The sequence below is a fragment of the Ambystoma mexicanum genome, chromosome 10 (genome assembly GCF_040938575.1).
Source record: "Ambystoma mexicanum isolate Mex_15411 chromosome 10, UKY_AmexF1_1, whole genome shotgun sequence".
NCBI classification, from domain to species: Eukaryota; Metazoa; Chordata; class Amphibia; order Caudata; family Ambystomatidae; genus Ambystoma; species Ambystoma mexicanum.
The window spans coordinates 619,480,726-619,498,611 of NC_090932.1; the positions used below are offsets into that span (position 1 = coordinate 619,480,726).

Consider the following 17,886-nt stretch of genomic DNA (forward strand, 5'->3'; position numbering starts at 1 on the left):
ACCCAGAGAAAGCATTTAGGTCAGCTCAACTGCTGCCTTATGCAGTTGAAATTCAGATTGGGGAGGAAATCGCCATCCCAGAAAGGACCCGACAATTCTCCCTGGAAGTGAAAGTTAAAAGAGGACAGAAATTGAAAAACCCTGACGCCTATATTCATCTAAATGCTTATTTCCAACAGCAAGGGTTGGGGGTAAACCCAACACCACTAGTCAATATAGAACATGACACCATTCCAATAGAGGTGGATAACAGCGACTAAAAGAGTATCACTCTAGCCGCAGGCACCATTATTGGAATGGCGGTTGATGACCGGCATTTTTCCATAGATTTAGGTAATGAACTGTTAGGCCCAACCCCCAAAGACTGTTTTGACAGTGATAGTGATGACAACACAACACCGGACAGGATCTTTACCCGGCATGGGGGGAATTTCCTGGTGTACACTTCATGCCCTTATGGTAAGGAAGAGGTGACTTGTGACTTCAGGAGGGATGAGGTGATTTTCCAAGTCCGCGAGGACTCCCGAAGCCACCAGTCCAAATCAGCACTCTGACCAGGGACTTCTTCACTTAGCTGGAGGAGGCCGCTGAGATAGCAAAACCAGAAGTCTTTCCAGGCTTCAGGCAGATGGTTGAAAAGAGAGTCAACGTAGCTGATGCATGTGAGACTCTGGAGCAAAAGCAAAAATTGAAACGAGTTTTCTTGGATTTTCAAGATCTCTTTGCGGTGGACTCGTATGACTGTGGTCGCAACGACATCCACACAACAGCAATTCCCACAGACCCTGGCATGACTCCAGTGTTTGTGAATCAATATCGCTTGCCTCTTGCATCAATGGAGTCCCTTACTGAAATAATTAAGAACCTTGAGTCCCGTGGGAAAATCCGTCCAGTCTACAGCACCTTCAATAATCCGATGCTGGGGTTTTTGAAGCCAAACGGCCAGTGGAGACTCTGCGCCAACCTTAGGGAGCTCAACAAACGGGTCCATACTTCCCGATGGCCTCTTTCCTACATTGACCAAGGGTTGGCCCAGATCCAGGGGTCACAGGTATTCACTGCAATAGACCTGACCAATGGATACTGGACTGTACCTGTCAGTAGGGAGGACCAATACAAGCTGGCCTTTACCTTCGGGGGCAGCAGTACATATGGACCCGGACTCCCTTTGGATACATCAACTCCGGCAATGAATTCAACATGTTTCTACATAAGGCCATGCCCGACCTGGGTGAAAGGGGTAACCTGGCTTATGTAGATGATGATCTCATCAAAAGCTCAACTGTGGAGGAACACATAGCGGAGATCTGTTATGTTCTGACACAGTTGAGGGCCCCGGAGCAAAACTCTCCTTTCAAAAGCCACAGTGGTGTAGAACCTGTGTAAATTTCTTGGGGCATGAGATTACTCCTCAGGGTCTCTGTCCCCAGGAAAAGAAAGTGGAAGCACTCCAGAAATTGAAAGACTCCACAACTCAGCGGGAACTAAGGAGCCTCCTTGGACTGACTAATTACAGCAGAAAGTTCATTGAGGACTACACAGAGATCACAAGACCCCTGATTCATCTTTTGAAGGGGGGGTCAAGTGGGAGTGGGGTCCAGAACAAGCCGAGGCAGTAAAACAACTCAAAATAAGCCTCTCACAAGCGCCTTGCCTAGCTTACCCTGTCAAAAACAAGGAGTTCTTCTTGGAGACAGGGTTCTCTAATACATGCTTGACTGCAGTATTGTACCAAAAGCATGACAAGGTCAATAAAGTAATCTCCTATGCAAGTAAAACTTTATCGTCTGTGGAGGAAAATTTCAACGATTGTGAGAAGGCACTCCTGGCAATGGTGTGGGCATTGAAGAACTACCGCCCGTTTATCCAGGGGACACACATCATAGTGGAGACTCCAGAATAGCCTCTCCAATATCTTCAAAGTGACAGAATCTGGGCCGGAAATGTGAATAATTCCCAAATTACTTCCTGGATTCTGTCAATGCAAGGCTTTCTTGTGGAGGTCAGATATGGCCAAAACAAGAAGAGTCCCCTCGCGCAAGGTCTGGCTGACTTGCATGATTGTGCCAGAGAAAACTGTCTCAAGGACGAAAGTCTTAAAATCAAGGACAACATGGAGGCATACCTTAAATCCCCACACAAAGTCTTTGAAGAAGACAAGTGTGAGGGAATGCCCGCTGTCTATGTGGATGGATGCTCTTACCATGTTGACAACAAAGGGGAAAAAGAACTTGTGGCCGGCGTAGGGAATGCATGGGTGGATGATGCCCCAGAACCCTCCGCTGGGTACAAGATTGGTCCCCGAAGTAGTCAAGTGGCAGAGTTGATGGCTGTGCATCAAGCCATCCTCACTGCTGTCCAACATCAACTCCACGAACTAGTCATAATCACAGATTCAGATTATGTACGTAGCGGGTTCGTGGAGCACCTGGTTAACTGGAAACCAGAGGCATGCTATGTGATAATAATAAACCCTTGAAACATGGGAAATTAATCCAAAATATTGATGATCTGGTCACCTCGAATGGGTTGACCATCTACTGCTAAAAGATCAAGGGTCATTCCAAAGTAGAGGGACCAGACAAAACTGGAAATGACCTGGCTGATCAGCTGGCCAAAACCGGAGCCATCCAAGGGGATCTACCTGAGATGTCGTCCCTGTTGGGGGAAATCCAGGTCACTGCTATCACTAGGTCCCAGACAAATTCTCACAATGAACTCTCAACTGCACAATGGAGTAAGGAGACCCCAGATGCTGATTTGATTACAGCTCAAATTGGGGATCCCATAATTTGTAAGTTTTATCAACACATTGAGGACCCCGAGAACTTTCCCCTGACGGATACCGATTACATAGGGAAAGAGGACCTCAAGAGTTTTGATGAAATGTCCAAAAATGTTCCCAATCCAAGACGGTTTGTTGGTAAGGAGATCCGTAGCTGGCCATGATCAGTGGGTGGTTCCTACCTCATTCCGAAGCCTGATGTTAAGTCACGCCCATGATGCGGCCACAGCCGGTCATAAGGGGTTTCATACAACACTTAAAATCTTAAGAGAGGTTGCATACTGGCCACACATGGGGCGGGACCTCGACCAATACTTGAAGGGGTGTCTTGTGTGTGCACAATTTCAGCCAACATCCCTCACACACCGTGCGCCTCTCCAAAAGAAGGGGATGACACTGCCATGGTCAGATTTGCAAGTCGATTTTATCGGGCCAGTGATTCATTCCTCTAAGGGAAAAAAGTACATGTTGACCGTGACGTGCTTTTTGACTAAGTTGGTGCAATGTCTCCCGGCCCCAAATTGCTAGGCAGAAAGATCAACCACATCTTCTCGCATTTTGGACTACCCCAAAGGATCGAGTCAGACCGAGGTAGCCACTTCACTAGCGAAGTAATGACAAAGATGTGGGAGATACTTGGGGTCAAAAGGAAATTACACATTGCCTACCGATCAGCCTCTAGTGGTGCAGTAGAGATACAACAAGACAATTGTGAGCATATTAAAAAAGTTTGTGGCAGATTCTGGGCCAAGTTGGGATATTCGATTACCTCTTGTCCTAATGGCCATCAGATCTACCCCTTCATCTGCAACTAAAATGTCACCGTTTGAGCTGATGACTGGACGCAGGATGCTGCTTCCCCAGCATATACTCTACAGAACCCAACAGCAGACATTGATCAGTGCCTCCACAACTCATGGGTATGTTGAAAATCTAAGAAAACACCTTCAACAGGCTTTTGCCTATGCTCAGCCAGCGAAATCTAGAAAGATCTGCAGACAGCATGAAGACCCACTATGACTTAAAGACTACCCAAAAAGAATATGATGTAGGAGACCGGGTCTACTTACACAATTTCCAAAGGAACCAGGCCAAACAGCGCAAATGTTTGCCTACCTGGAGGGGTCCTTTTGAAATTGTAGACAAAATCTCACCAGTCGCCTACAAAATCTGCATCCCCAAAGGCAGTTTGGCATAGGGGGAAGATAAGTGGGTCCATATTAACCAACTAAAGTGTTGCCATCCTAGGCACACTCTGCAGCAACTGGAGGAGTCTTCAGGAACCCCGGAGGGGGTCACTCCAGCTCCCTAGAATTCCCAATATAAAACATTCCACCTATATAGTCAATAAATTGCCAATAGAAAAATGTGTCCTGATATGTCAAATGTATGTGTCCGTCCCACTACATCAATAGTGGTGGGGAAATGTCTACAAATATGTTTTTGCTTTGTCATCCTAGATTTGGAACCCAAGGAGACTAAAACCAAGGAGGACCACCCAGGGACCTGGAGGAAAGATCCAAGGGGCCCGGGGTATCGCTCAATACTCACATCAGGACTGGGCGAGGAGAACTGATTGATCCACCACTGATGGGAGAAGCTGAAGAAGTTTGCCATGTGATCCAAAAGAAAAGATGATGCAATTTTGCCATTTAAACCAACAGAAAAGAGACTGATCATCCCAGACTTTCCAAATCGCGCGGGTGGGCTTGTGGGATGTTCTAACCCACTAAGCTCTGCCCTGCAACATCACTGTATGCTGCTTTCATCAAAAACAACAGAATGGCCGCCGAAAAGCCCTATGCGCGCTAATAATCTCTGAGAAGTGTGCCGGGAAACCGGAAAAATAGGCTGCCGATCTACCTTGCCTGTGTCAGTGGTAGAACAGGAGACCACACTGCCAAAACCTGTCATTGGGCTGCCCACAGAGTGAAATGGAACTACCTGAAAGGCAGTGCTTTATTGCCAGGAAAACCCAGAAGTGCTCTAAAATCTTTTTTTCCTTGGCTGTTAAAATTGCAAAATAATGGTTTGCAAACACCAGAAAAGATCCAACATCCCTGTTGGGTGTTAACCATCACCTTATCTAAGGAATCCCCATAAGCACAATGTCAGGAGAAGCACATTTCATCACAAAAATATCCACATTCAAAAAAGTGCTTGCTAGGAAAATATGTCAGAATATGGGCGCAGTACCGCCGCTCGCCTGTGTCAAAGCTGTCATTTACTTATATTGTCAGTTTAAAACTTGTGTCTTAAAATCAAATTGTGGAAAAGAAGAGACTTGCCATCAAAAGCAATATAGGTTGCTGCTATGCAATCTCTATATTTTAAAAAGACTGGAATTAAGAGATCTGTGTGTATATTTGTTGACAATGGAAAGTTAATTTAGAAAAGACAATTTTAAACCAAGTGTTTTAAAGTGAACTGATGTCAGCCAGAGTACTTCAAAGGCACATTCCACCGTTTGCCCCAAACAAAGGTGCCTTCCCTTTTGCTCTCTGCCTAGGAAATCTCAGTTAGATGCTAATGAGAGGGGGAGGGGATTTTGCTCTGCTTCTCTGGGAGAGAGACAATAGGCTTCCTGGACTGAAAGGGAATGCAAATTCGGGTGTCAACAGAAACCAACTGCAAGCAGGAAGAGGCCAGGTGTGCTCTGGACGCAGCAAACCATGGAGGCGGGACCAGACAGATTTGTGTATCTTAAACCCAGAAATTATGTTTTTGAAAAAGACCCACAGAGAACTGTACAAATGGTGTAAAATCTGTAAATTATAGGTTAACAGGAACATTCTGCCCACAGTTTGAAACTACTCTGAACTCTGTGCTCTGTTCAGAGACAGGACTTCAGATAATTCGATTTTTTAGCAATTGTGATGATGCTAAAAATATGAAACTTCACAGGATTATGCCCAGGTGCCGTGCGCATATATGTAGAAAAATGTGTACAGATCTGACACTGGGTAACCAACTAAAAGCACGAAAAACTGTCAAATTTGAACCGAAGCTCTCACTGAGCTGGGACTCGGACGGATATTTGCTCTATTAAATCTGTGATGTAAATATGTATTGTTAGCTAGTTGGTGATATTGTAAATATGATTTATGTGAAAAATAGATTTACTGTACAGAAACAAAGGGGAGGTACTCCCTGGATTGTAAAATGCTGCATCATCATGAAACCATGTGTTCCTTCTCAAATCTGGAGAGAGGACAGACCCTAACCAATAGGATTCCTAGAGGATGTGCTTTGTATAATTTAGCCTACCCACCCCTTTGGGAAATACATAAATAGGGACAGTTTAGGACCTAGAGACACACAGATTCACCCTTCAACTGATTTACTGGCGAAGCGCTCTGCAGGAGTAACCTAGATCCATGACTCCAGAATTCAGAAAGCAGAAGGCCCAATTCCAAAGCTGAACCCTTCTCAGCTTGGCCTTTAAAATCTTGAAACCTGATTTTACCCCCACACTTCCAAGGGGCACAACAAAAAGAACAGCTGGGCGTGCTGTGTATGCTTTCTTGCCTGGAACTCTTGCTAGAACCCAGAGATCCAAATCAGTAGAGCAGAGCGGTAACCAGATAGCTGCAACCCAGAACCAACCCATCAGATCCAGTACAGAGGCCGTGCAGTGTCCAGAGTGCCATGCTGAGTGCAGAACCGAGCGCCTGAATCCTGTCCGGTGGTCTAGCAGAATTCCAGTCCAGAAACCTTTGACCAGATCCTGACGGGCCTATTCCAAACCTTAGTTGTGAGTATCTATAGCATAGAGTTGTCCATAGCCAGTATCGTATCCTTAAGTAATCCTATCCAACCCATTCTATCATATCCAGAACTGCATTGTAGAAAATCTCTTTTGTTTTCCTGAATCTTTCCCTTATCCATATAGTCCTTTGATAATTGTAGTGATAATATCATCTTTGCGCTAATATATTTGCTGAAGAAAGACAAGTGTCTCGGCGGGCAAAAATCAGAACAGAGGCGCTGCTGATCTGGTGGCTGTTCCGTTGGGTATCTTGTATCTTCATAGCCTCCCTAATGTAAAGAAATTCCTGTTTGTGATTCAAAAGTGCATCTTTCCTTTGAAAATCTTGACTCTTTCTGAAAAACCAACCTCTACTAAAACCTTCATAACATCTGAACCGTCATGCTAGATTGAAGCTAACATCCTCAGCTTTCAAATGAATCTAAAACCGCAATCCAACTCCTTATAGTTTACCCGCAATCGGATAAGTTTGCCGTGAATCATTCGTTTGGCTCAATTTCATCACGTGTAAAACAGCTATTTCTTGCATCCGACCTCAGAATTCAGTTTTTATTCTGCTAGTTATTCAATCATCATTGCTAGTGTTTACCTGAAACTATACAAAGCAGCTCCTACTAGTTTTGAATCCAATTTAGAGAATGAAATCAATTTTTCAGTGTTTTTCCCATTCATTCAAAACCACGTTCAAAAGCATTTGACCTGTTTTGAAATCATTCCTGTTTCTCTCTATGCTTGCTGGGGGGGAAATGGGATTGAAACTGCATTTGTTGAGTGTGTATTTCCTGAAACCTGTTTTCTCTCCTTCCATCTCTATGTTGCATATTGGGGTATTGAGTAATGTGCAGGGGGGAAAAGTGACATTGCGTTTGACTGAACCCACCCAAAGTGTTATTCTGTGCTGCATTGTTTTCCTATCCATACTCCTTCTGATTAAAGAGATTGTTGATTGTTGTGACATCACCCCAAGGGTGATCATTGTATAAATATTAATAGTGTGATATATATATATATTGTTCAAATTCATAAAATAAATCTTTTAACTTTGCAAAACAGCCTGCTTCCTGGTTCAGTGAGACCGGGGGGATTCTAAAAGAGGGCGTGATATAAGGGTACATCATTCAGAAATAAAAGAACTTATAGGCAAACGTATATTATTAAGGGTTCCAACTGTGAATCACATGCTAGGCATTGACTTAGGTGGAGTGCCGGGTTGAAATCACTTACAAGGTTGTGTATGCCCCCCACACCTGGTCACCTGTGATGTGGTGTATGCTCCCCCACACCTTGTTACCTGTGATGTTGTGTATGCCTCCCCACACCTTGTCACTTGTGATGTGGTGTATGCCCCACACCTGGTCACCTGTGATGTGGTGTATGCTCCCCCACACCTTGTTACCTCTGATGTTGTGTATGCCCCCCCACTCCTGGTCACTTGTGATGTGGTGTATACCCCCACACCTGGTCACCTGTGATGTTGTGTATGCCCCCACCCCCATACCTGGTCACCTGTGATGTTGTGTATGCCCCCCTACCATGGTTGCCTGTGATGTGGTGCATGCCCCCCACCCCCACACCTGGGCACCTGTGATGTTGTGAATGCTCCCCCTCCCATGGTTGCCTGTGATGTGGTGTATGCCCCCCCATGGTCACCTGTGATGTTGTGTATGCCCCCCCACCTGGTCACCTGTGATGTTGTGTATGCCCCCCACCCCATGGCCACCTGTGATGTTGTGTATGCCCCCCACCTGATCACCTGCGATGTTGTGTATGCCCCCCCTCCCATGGTCACCTGTGATGTGGTGTATGACCCCCACACCTGGTCACCTGTGATATTGTGTATGCCCCACCTCCCATGGTCGCATGTGATGTTGCGTATGCCCAACCCCCTCTCGTTGTCCTCCCCCTCCCCTCTTCCCTCTCTTCCTAGCCACAGCCACCTAAATTGACTTTCTGCATCTTTGTGATGCTGCCACCCTGCAACATGGGGCTTGGCAACATGTATGTTTTGACAAAGATTTATGTAACTGAGTTAGCCTTCTGTAACAACGCTGCGATGGCCAAGGCCCGTTGTCCGCTTTATATATGCAAATGACATTACACATAAGTGTGGCATGGTTTATGTGCCACACAGGGCATTGGATGTCTAGTTTGGCATGGTGGTAGTGGCATAATTTAGGGTGTAACGCTGTAGAAGGGATGTGTTGTTTGACTTGAAAGATCGTTCCCATTCCATTGAGGATCACATTAATTAATTAAAAGGTCTAGTTGCCCGAGTGACACAGGATAAGGACGGGGACTGGTGGGGTCATATGTTTTCCTGAATTCCCGAGTCTTTGCGTTCGGCTTTGGTTTGGGTTTTTGGTATTTTTGCTGTTTTTGTTTGTTGTTGTTCTATATCATGTATTCCGAATGTATGGCGTTTGTTTCACAGATTCTGGGAACCTTCTTTTCACCCATTGGGTCATGGTAGTTGGTTGTCCAGGGATGGAGTGTAGTGCATCTGCGAAAATGAGCCAAAAAACATGGCGCTGATGCGCGGCCATCATGGACATTCACTTCCATTTACTGCAATGAAACAGCAATTAAAGCCTACGTTTTCCTAGGCTCAGCAAGTAAACATGTATTTCTGCAGCAAAAGCAAGGTCACATTTTTATGTTAGATGAACGAACTGGGGAGAATAGTTGTTGTATTGTCCGCCAAAGGACAAGCCTGAAAGGGAGTCGGAGCGTTTGGCAGGTGCAGTGATAAGGGGTCCTGGGAACGAAGACAAGGAGAGAAGCTGGGTTGTTTCCACTTCAATCTTGAATTTTCCGCTCTTTGCTCCTAATGCTTATTGTCTGCTCTTTGGCTGAGAGCAGTCTGGAAAACCATGAGGTGCGGGGGTTAGCCCCATAAAGACACGAGGTATTCCTCTTGGGAAAGCTATCAAGAATTTGGACCCCAGGTGATGCAGTCTCGCAGAGAGGGAGGACGCTCCGCTCCAGACCCCGTTAGTACAAGTGATCTCTTTGCCTACCTGCTGTGGGACTAAGCAGTGTTGTGGTGGTCAAGATGAAGGTGTTTTCTGCAGCTATCCTAACAGTGATGTTCTTTATCTGTGTTTATGTATAACTGACTGTGTGTTCATTTTATTTCATGTATGTTATGAGTAAATAAAGGGCTTTGAACAAGCCATTTATCTTATTATCGTAACCAGCGTTTTATGTGCAATTCTTGGCCTACCTGAGTCCAATAACTGATTTTGCGAGGGTCTGGGAGACGTAAGTATGAGGTCTCCCCATGTGGCCAAGGTAAAGCAAAACAATAGTACTAGAGTAGTAAAAGAGCATAGTCTTCATTGCTCTTAGTTGCCTCTTCTTCGTACCAGTACTGTCAAATGTCAGTTGTGGAGAAATGAGGGGTGCTGGCTTACAATAGCCAATAAAGGTTGGAGAAGGGTTGGGTTGGTCATCACTGGGGAAATGGGGATACCATGTCTCGCCCAAGGGCACCCCACTCCCAGTCCCCAAGGACCCTCGGTCAAGGTGACCCTCCCTCGCTTCTCTGCCCCCAGGGTCGAGATCCAATAGTGATGGCCTTTCCCTGGCCACCTGCGTAGAGGATCCAAGGGGAGGAGTAGTGTGAATACCCTCAAGTTTTTCACACTGCCTTCTGCCTTCTCTAATCTCCCAGTGTCTCCTGGTCTTTGCCTGCTCTCTCCCTCTCACTTCTTCTACTACCCCTCTTGTCCTTCTCCTCTACTTCTATCTCTTTCCACCCCTCTCTCTCACATCGCCTCCTCCACTCACTCCTCATACTCCCTAATGTCCTTCCCCCTTTCCTCTATACTCTTGCTCTCTCACTTGGTACCACTGTCCCATGCACAGTATTTTACCTGCACTCTCTCACAACAGGGCCACAATCCTTGCAGCACTCCACACCATTTTCCGCTTTCCACTGCCTGGTCTCTTGGAACACCATCTCCACCTTTGACCTCACCTGAACACTTCCAGTCCATCTTCTGTCTGGCTGGGGTTTTACAGCCAGACCTAACATTTACTCCCCTTCCCTCAGTTCCTAATGGTACCCGTGGTAACCTGCTCTATGGGGCCAATCCTGCCCTGATGTTTCTCCAGGGGGTTGGGTCTTCGCCCCACAGGTTTTAAAATACCTTGTAAGCCCTGCCACTTTTCTGCTCTCCGCCGTCCCTGCTCCAAGCAGTTATGTGGTTTTCCTGCATCTGGTAAGCTGGTCTTCATTGTTTTGCTGGTCCCTTCTTCTTTGGTAAGGAGTTAGGGTCCACCACACGACTTTCTAATAACCTCAACCTCTTTCAACATTTTTGCTCTACCCTTCTCCCTTCCTTCTCCACCCGCCTCCCTAATCTTCTTAAGCCTCTTTCCTCTTCCACATTGCCTTCTCCCCTTTACCCCAACCACCTCCTCCCAGATGTAACCCAGCCTCCTCCTCTGCTCTTCTTCCAACCAACTCTTCAGCTCTGCATCCTCTCAGCTGTACTCCCACTTTCTTCTCATAACTTCTTCAAACCTCCTCAAATTCTTTACACACCCTTTTCCCCCCCTCAATGATGTTGCAAACTCTCCACCATAATCTTTTCCTCAGTATCCTCCTTACTTCTCCAAACTGCTCCTTCTTCACCTTCACCACCTCTCTTCATACGTTGCCCATCCTCTTTCCAACAGCTGCCCCCTTGACTGAGCCAGGGAACAGCTTTTATGGTTCCTCCACTGGGTAGTCTTTCCTTGCAACCAGTTGTAGCTGTATGTCAAGGGGCTTGCTTGCTTGTGATTGACAGCCCCCTCTTCCTTCTAATTTACGTCAGGAGTGGGCTTACTGGGACACAAGCTACATCAGGTAGGGCAGCCTTCTTGGTTCCCAGTCCCAGCCTACCTTCTCCTCTTCTACTTGTCATCCTTAGGTCCTTCTCTAGGATGTTTGTGGTCAGTTTAGGCCTTTAATTACCTGCCCCATTTCTCTCCCCTCGTTAAACCTCACCCCCTAACCTCGCTTGTGATGTATGGGCTTGATTGCGTTTTTTCCAACATTGTTGAATTTTCGCGTGTCCATGGAAAATTGTCAGAGGCATTTTTCTCATTTGCCCAATCATATGCTTACTTTGACCATAATCACTTTTCTTCAAAAGGCCATGTCCTCTTTTCTCCTGGGCTGGGTTGCCTATCATTTGGTTTCCTGCCCCGGGCAAGAGTCTGACTATGGTAGCTCCGGGTCATAGTTAGAGTCACAGTGTGCTTTGCTTGCTTACCCTAATTGCCCAACAGGGGAATTCTGGGAGATGTACTTTGCATCATGTGAGCGGCTCACTGGGCTGTAGTGTAGGACCAGGGGGAATGCCCATATATCAGCTTATGGACCACCATCCTGATGCGAAGGTGGGTCCCCGACCGACTAGCCCACTTCATTGCTTCCCCCAGCGTCAAGCAAGAGACCTTGTCACAGTTTACAAATCTACCACTGAATCTGAGGTTTTCCTCCTGTACCCCTAGTGGGTTTGCCACTGTGTCCGTTCTGATTAGGAGTGGGTGGGGATAAACGCCTGGGGATCTTGAGGTTTATCTGGAACTGAAAAGGGTGTTCCTATCTTGGAACTATGTCATAAAGTGAACATGGGATCAAGAACAGGCCTGACAAAACTCCATTTTAATCACTCATTTTGTATGGCTTATCTTAGGGGAACTTGAATTCAAACACAAAGAACACATCTAGGACTTGTTTAGGGGAGTGCAGAATGGCAGACTCTGTTAGTAAAGTCTAAGAACAAAATAAAACGTTATTTTCTTAATTTTTACTTCCCACTGGTGGCCTGACCTGTTAGACCAGACATTGAGGCAAAAAGGTGGGCTGCTTGGCCTTAAGCAAATGTTGTTAACTCCAATTAGGCTCTTCTATCTCCCAGCACTTACAGTCATTGGGTAATGAGGGAGTGTCTTGATCTTCCTGTTTCCTTTTCTATGGCTTATGGTGGCTTGAGTATGGTGGAGCAATCCGCTCCTAGTCCCTCTGTTCCAGAATAGGATTACGTGGATGGTTCTTGTGACAGAATGCCTATGCCAAGGCAAAATCCTCTCTCAGGCCCCAAATTTTAGACAGAATGAGGCAGACGCTGATGGGTCTATGACTTTCCTCCCTGCTCTCAACATCTCCCTTTCCCAGGGTCCCGTTACTCTGGAACGTCAATCCAATCTTGCTCTCTTCTTGGATCCCTGCCACTTGCTTGTACTTGTGTAGCTTTTGCCTGTTCATTCACCTCCTCTCTAGTCACTGGCTTCACCTGCACCTCCTTGGTAGTCCACCATGGCTCATTCATCCACCCAATGCAGGCTTCCCCCTTTTTGTCTCTGGGTTTGCCTCTCTTCCCTCTTTCACTTTGACTCCCTTGGAGTCTAATGTGCCCCTCTGTCTTCTTTCACTCTCATCCTTTCTTGCTTCTAGTCTTCCTACTCTGCTCCTCTAGGGTCTCCACCACCTTTTCCTTCGCCTACTCATTCTATCCACTTTCTTCCTCCTATGTCATACTCTTGAGGTTTCACTGTCACTCTCCTTTCCCTTTTCACCCTTCTCCCCTCTTAGCAATTCTTGATGTTCTCACCCTAAACCTCCTCCTTCCCCTTTTTCAAACTCATATGTTCCTCCACTGCTGTACCTCTTTTCTCCCTCCGCCTCTCTTTCAGTCTGTGGGGTTCCTTCTTTCCTCACCTCTCACCCCCCTCTTTTCCTCTCCTTCGAAATCTGATGCTTCTTTTTTTATTTATTTTTTATTATGGTTGGTTTATTTCAAACCTTTCATAAAAACCATCTGTTACATTCCATCTTCAAATCAATTTAACAAACCAATGTTTACAAAGGTTCCTAGTATCTCACTTATTACAAAACTAAACATCCACAATTTCATTTTACTCGCAAGAACTAACATTTCCTCCATGAATCTCATTGCTGCCAATATAATCGACTTATTTGCTCCAATTATGAACATATCCCACCATTCCTGCAGCGTTAAATATTTTTATAACGTTTAGCCACTTCCTCATATATTTTCTTCTCATTATGTCCAAACCACTACACTCGGTCAATAGGTGCTGGGAGGTTTCACCTTGTCCTGCCTCCCACAAAATCTGCATGTGTGGTTGTTATCCTGTATTTTCCTCCTGATATACAGACCTTCTCTCATTGTCAAAATGTTCAATCTAAGCCACATAAAGAGATCTATATACTTAAAACTCTGTAATTGTACCTGATAGTTGGGCAGTTGATTTTGGCAATCTCCTCTCATGCTCCAGATTCAACAGGAGTCAGTATGAACTTCTTTGTGCTAGAATATCTATCCAGTCCATTTGCTTTATCTGGAGCTTGACCTTGTCGGGGGTTGGCCACAAGGGTGGCTTTCATTTGATTGAGGGTCTGGAGCCACTCCCTACAGGAGCCCTTCCAGGAGTCCAGGATCCGTTCAGGCTTGTTATCACCCCTCAAACTTAAGATTTCAAATGGGGGGAGCATGTTCTCTATACATTTTCAAAACGGGCACAGAGAGCTCCATCTGATCATGGAGCGCAAAGATTGAAGACCTAATTCAAACCTAATCAGAGAAATTGGAAGAGATTTAGGAAGGCCCAGCACCCTCCACCAAAAAAGTCCCTCGAACTTATCCCAGAGCCCTTGGGGAATGTACGGGACTGATTCGGCTCCATATTAAAGAATCAGAATTACCTTTAGACCATAAAAAGTTATTATGGGAACCAAAGTTAATTTACTGAATCTTTTATGGATCCTTCTTGTCTGGATCCTCCAAAATCTGATGCTTCTCATTTGCTCCTCTCCGCCTCCTCCTTCTCTCTCACGCTTGCTAGCTTTCACTCTGTGATTTTTTTCTACACTGTCACTCTCTGAAAGTCTACGGTAATATGATTTTGCCATTTTGTCTAAGTCTGTGGATTTCCCCTTGGGGCATCTGTACTTTCGGGCTCAAACCTCATTGTGCAAGAGATTTAGAACAGTACTCTATCTTAAGAGACACCCTAATAGGACGAGCCCATGCCCCACATATGTGCCATGGTGGGGGAATCCAAGGGATCCTCTACATCTCACCCCTAGTCCCAGTATCACACTGCCTGTGGTTGCACCTGCCCCCCTTGCAAATCCCACTGTTCACCTCCATGGTTAGACAGGGGAATTCGTCTCTTAAGCTAGGTGAAAGGTGTCAGAAGGGTTTAATACAAAGGCATCTGTGTTCTCTTGTTAGTAAGGATACTGCTCTCCCGTTGGGTCTCCGCTCTCAACATAGTCACAGCGACACAGTGCCTATCTCACTTCTTTGTCCACAAATCTCAGTCACAGTGATATAGCGCCCATCTCACTTGTTTGCCTAAATCACAGTCGCAGGGACATAGTAACGAGCTCACTTGGGTTATACCATCCATGTCATTATTTGTAATCCATCAAAGAGGGTAGTTCTGGTTCACTTTTTTCTGCTTTCAGGACTTTCTTCTCTTGACTTGTTCTAAGATGGCCTCTGGTTGGATGGACTTGTGTTCTTCACGTCTGCTGCCTTTGAATAGACTTTGACTCCAATCACTTCCCTTTGCCCTCACTGATCCTGGTCTGCAGCATTCCTGGACTATGAAAGCCTTGGCAGCCATTTTATGGGTGGAGGTCCTGCCCTCCTTCCATGGCTCTGCTCCAGTGGATTGCGGCCCTTTTGGCGGAATCTCTTCATATGGTGCACTGTGTTCTTGTAGTTGATTTTGTGGTTCCTTTCTGCCACACAACATCCCAAGAAGCAACGCTTGGTGGGACTTCTTCAGCATGCCTCAGGACTAATGATAATTTAAAACAGCCTTCATATTCCATACAACCTTTACACTGTTGGGCTGGAGCGAACACTTAGGACACACTTTAACTGTGCATACAATGTATGCTATGTCTTCTCAGTGCTATAGCCAACCACGTGGGAGACAGGCCCTCAAACTTGCCAAGTGCTTGTATATTCTCCAGCTTAGCTAAGAACAAGGAAATGGTGTGTTGCCTGTCTCAGCCAACTAATCACAAGAGTTCAGTTCGCAGTGTTTAGCATTGCACTGTTAATTGTTATCTGATACACACAAGAACAGTAATTCGCCACTTGACGAGGAAGGTTTGTGATGGGAACTTTCCAAAGTTACAAACCCATGCCCCCATAGTTTGCAGTGAGACACCCTTGGTAAAAATTAAGAAGATTTCACTTTGTGATACAGAAAGCCTTCCAACATAGCTTGCAGGAGAACCTGATTGTGTAATATTACAAATATTCTACCTCTGATGAAGAAAAGTGACACATCACCCATTTACTGTTAGAGAGGTGGACATTACAATGTTGACATGCAGAGCAGCCATTTTTTACAGATATATATAGAAATATATGGCAAGCACAGTTGCTTTTGTTGTCGATTTTAATCAACACCGTTGCAGCCTGACACGTGTTTTGAGCTCCCCGCTCTTCCACTGAGGCTTGATCTTGGCTTCTCGATAAACTGGGTACGTGAGTGTAAAGTAACTGATTATAGAGAGATCAATTGGTCATGGGCTCCACAATTACTTGCAGTTGCACGAAAAGACTTGATAAGTACATTGTTAAGTTGCAGCGTGTTCGCCACCTAGTGAGGAAACGGGAGCCAGCCCGGCCACTAGGATCAAGTGACGATCTTGTTAAAAGGTATGATGAAAGGGGATCCTATTAAATGCATTAAAATGATCACTCTTTTGTAAAGTGCATATTTAAGTGCAACAAGTCTGAATGTTATCTCTGAGTGAGTCAAGAACCTACATTCCCTGAGTGCATATGTTTAAATATGTTTAACACCTGGGCCTAGGCCTGCCTGTACTTAAGCTCTGAGACATGGGCTAGGGTGTTTTAAACATGAATGCTGATGACCAGAGATCAATTGTCACAGCTGCACAAGAGGTGGATATAAGGAGCTTGTGGTCCCGCCTACATCATAGGTAATCACGACATCCCTTTCTTTGATCTCAGCTCACAGGTCTTGACTCCCTTTAACTATGACAGTCTGTCCAGGTATACAGGACCGTGCTGTGTACTAAATGGCTGGAGATCACTTCTCTGTTCCTGCTGTCTCTTTGTGGAGTGTGTCCATGGGGGCCCTGACTCACCGCAGGGACCCTGAGGGAAAAGGCTTTCTGATTTAAAACATCCTTAATGTACCCTAGAGGTTTCCTAGGGTCCTCCTCGTTTTGGGACCTTCTTTCCCTGACCTTATACAAAAGGAGGGCACATATACTTCACCAGATTCAAGACCCAGGTAGGCAGGCTTTCTTGGACGGCAAAGTGCCCAATAGGCTGTACGGCGTGGTGAGGCACTCCTTTCATCACACAGAGCAATGTCCAGGGCCTGGGAGTGATGGGTGTTCAGGAGCTCATTCCTTATACTGCCATCTCCTCCAATTGCTGCATCCACAATCATTTTTTGAATTCATAATAGTCATTTTTATTGGTATTGAGTTAGTATTTGTTAAGTGATTATTTTAAATGAATTACTTTGACCATTTATAGTTGTAATGCGTTTAATATTGTGATTTTCAAGTCCTGAGATTTGTTGTTTTTTGTTAAAAGATGTATTTAAAATGTCTAGTAAATTCAGTCTGACAAATAATATATTGACATTCTTTAGCAAGTAGCACAAGCTAAATTGTCTCTCAACACTTCTGTTAGTGATTATAGCGCAACTCAGTAGCACCTTTTTTTCAACCTCAAAAAGATGAAACCTTGCTGAACTTTAGCACAAAGATGAGAACTTTAAAATACACAACAGTTTAATTGTTACTGTTTGCCTGTTATAATCTGGCTGCTTTTACTTCACAGGGGTGTTGTTTGCGTTGAAAGTTCTTAACAACCATTATCACCCAGGAGGGACCTCCTATGTAATGGGCATAGCAGTTTCTAACAGATATACCTGCTGGGTGGAACTGGTGTTGATCCATGTGCTTTCACCAGGGTAAGTGTTAACTTCGACAGTATATCTCCATTACTCTTAGCATATGAATTGCATGTTGATTCAGAAAGGCTACCCATTTATTACGAACTTTCCAGAAAATATTTCTTGAATAATTCTGTAAGACTTGCTCATAATATCCTGTACTTCTTATGCTACTTTCCCACAAATCAAGGAAAGGACATTTGAAGGATTTAGCAAAAAGCCCATTCATGGTAAAGATCTTGCTGGCTTCCTTCATCTCGTCATATTCCCTTCAACAAGGATGGTGTTGGGGCCTAGATTAACAATGGGAAAAGGATGCGACAGTGTGACAGAAGCCATTTTAGACTTT

At 45.1% G+C, this 17,886-nt stretch overlaps 1 protein-coding gene across 12 annotated transcripts in view; it reads left to right on the top strand.

Annotated features, from left to right (window-relative positions):
* Window positions 1-17,886, top strand: part of RHBDD1 (rhomboid domain containing 1) — a 723,897-nt gene that overhangs the window by 145,505 nt on the left and 560,506 nt on the right. For all 12 annotated transcript variants that reach the window (XM_069618187.1, XM_069618194.1, XM_069618189.1 and 9 more), the window contains one exon: window positions 17,423-17,555. In XM_069618187.1, coding sequence (XP_069474288.1) covers window positions 17,423-17,555 — 133 coding nt within the window. The remainder of the gene's footprint in view (window positions 1-17,422; window positions 17,556-17,886) is intronic.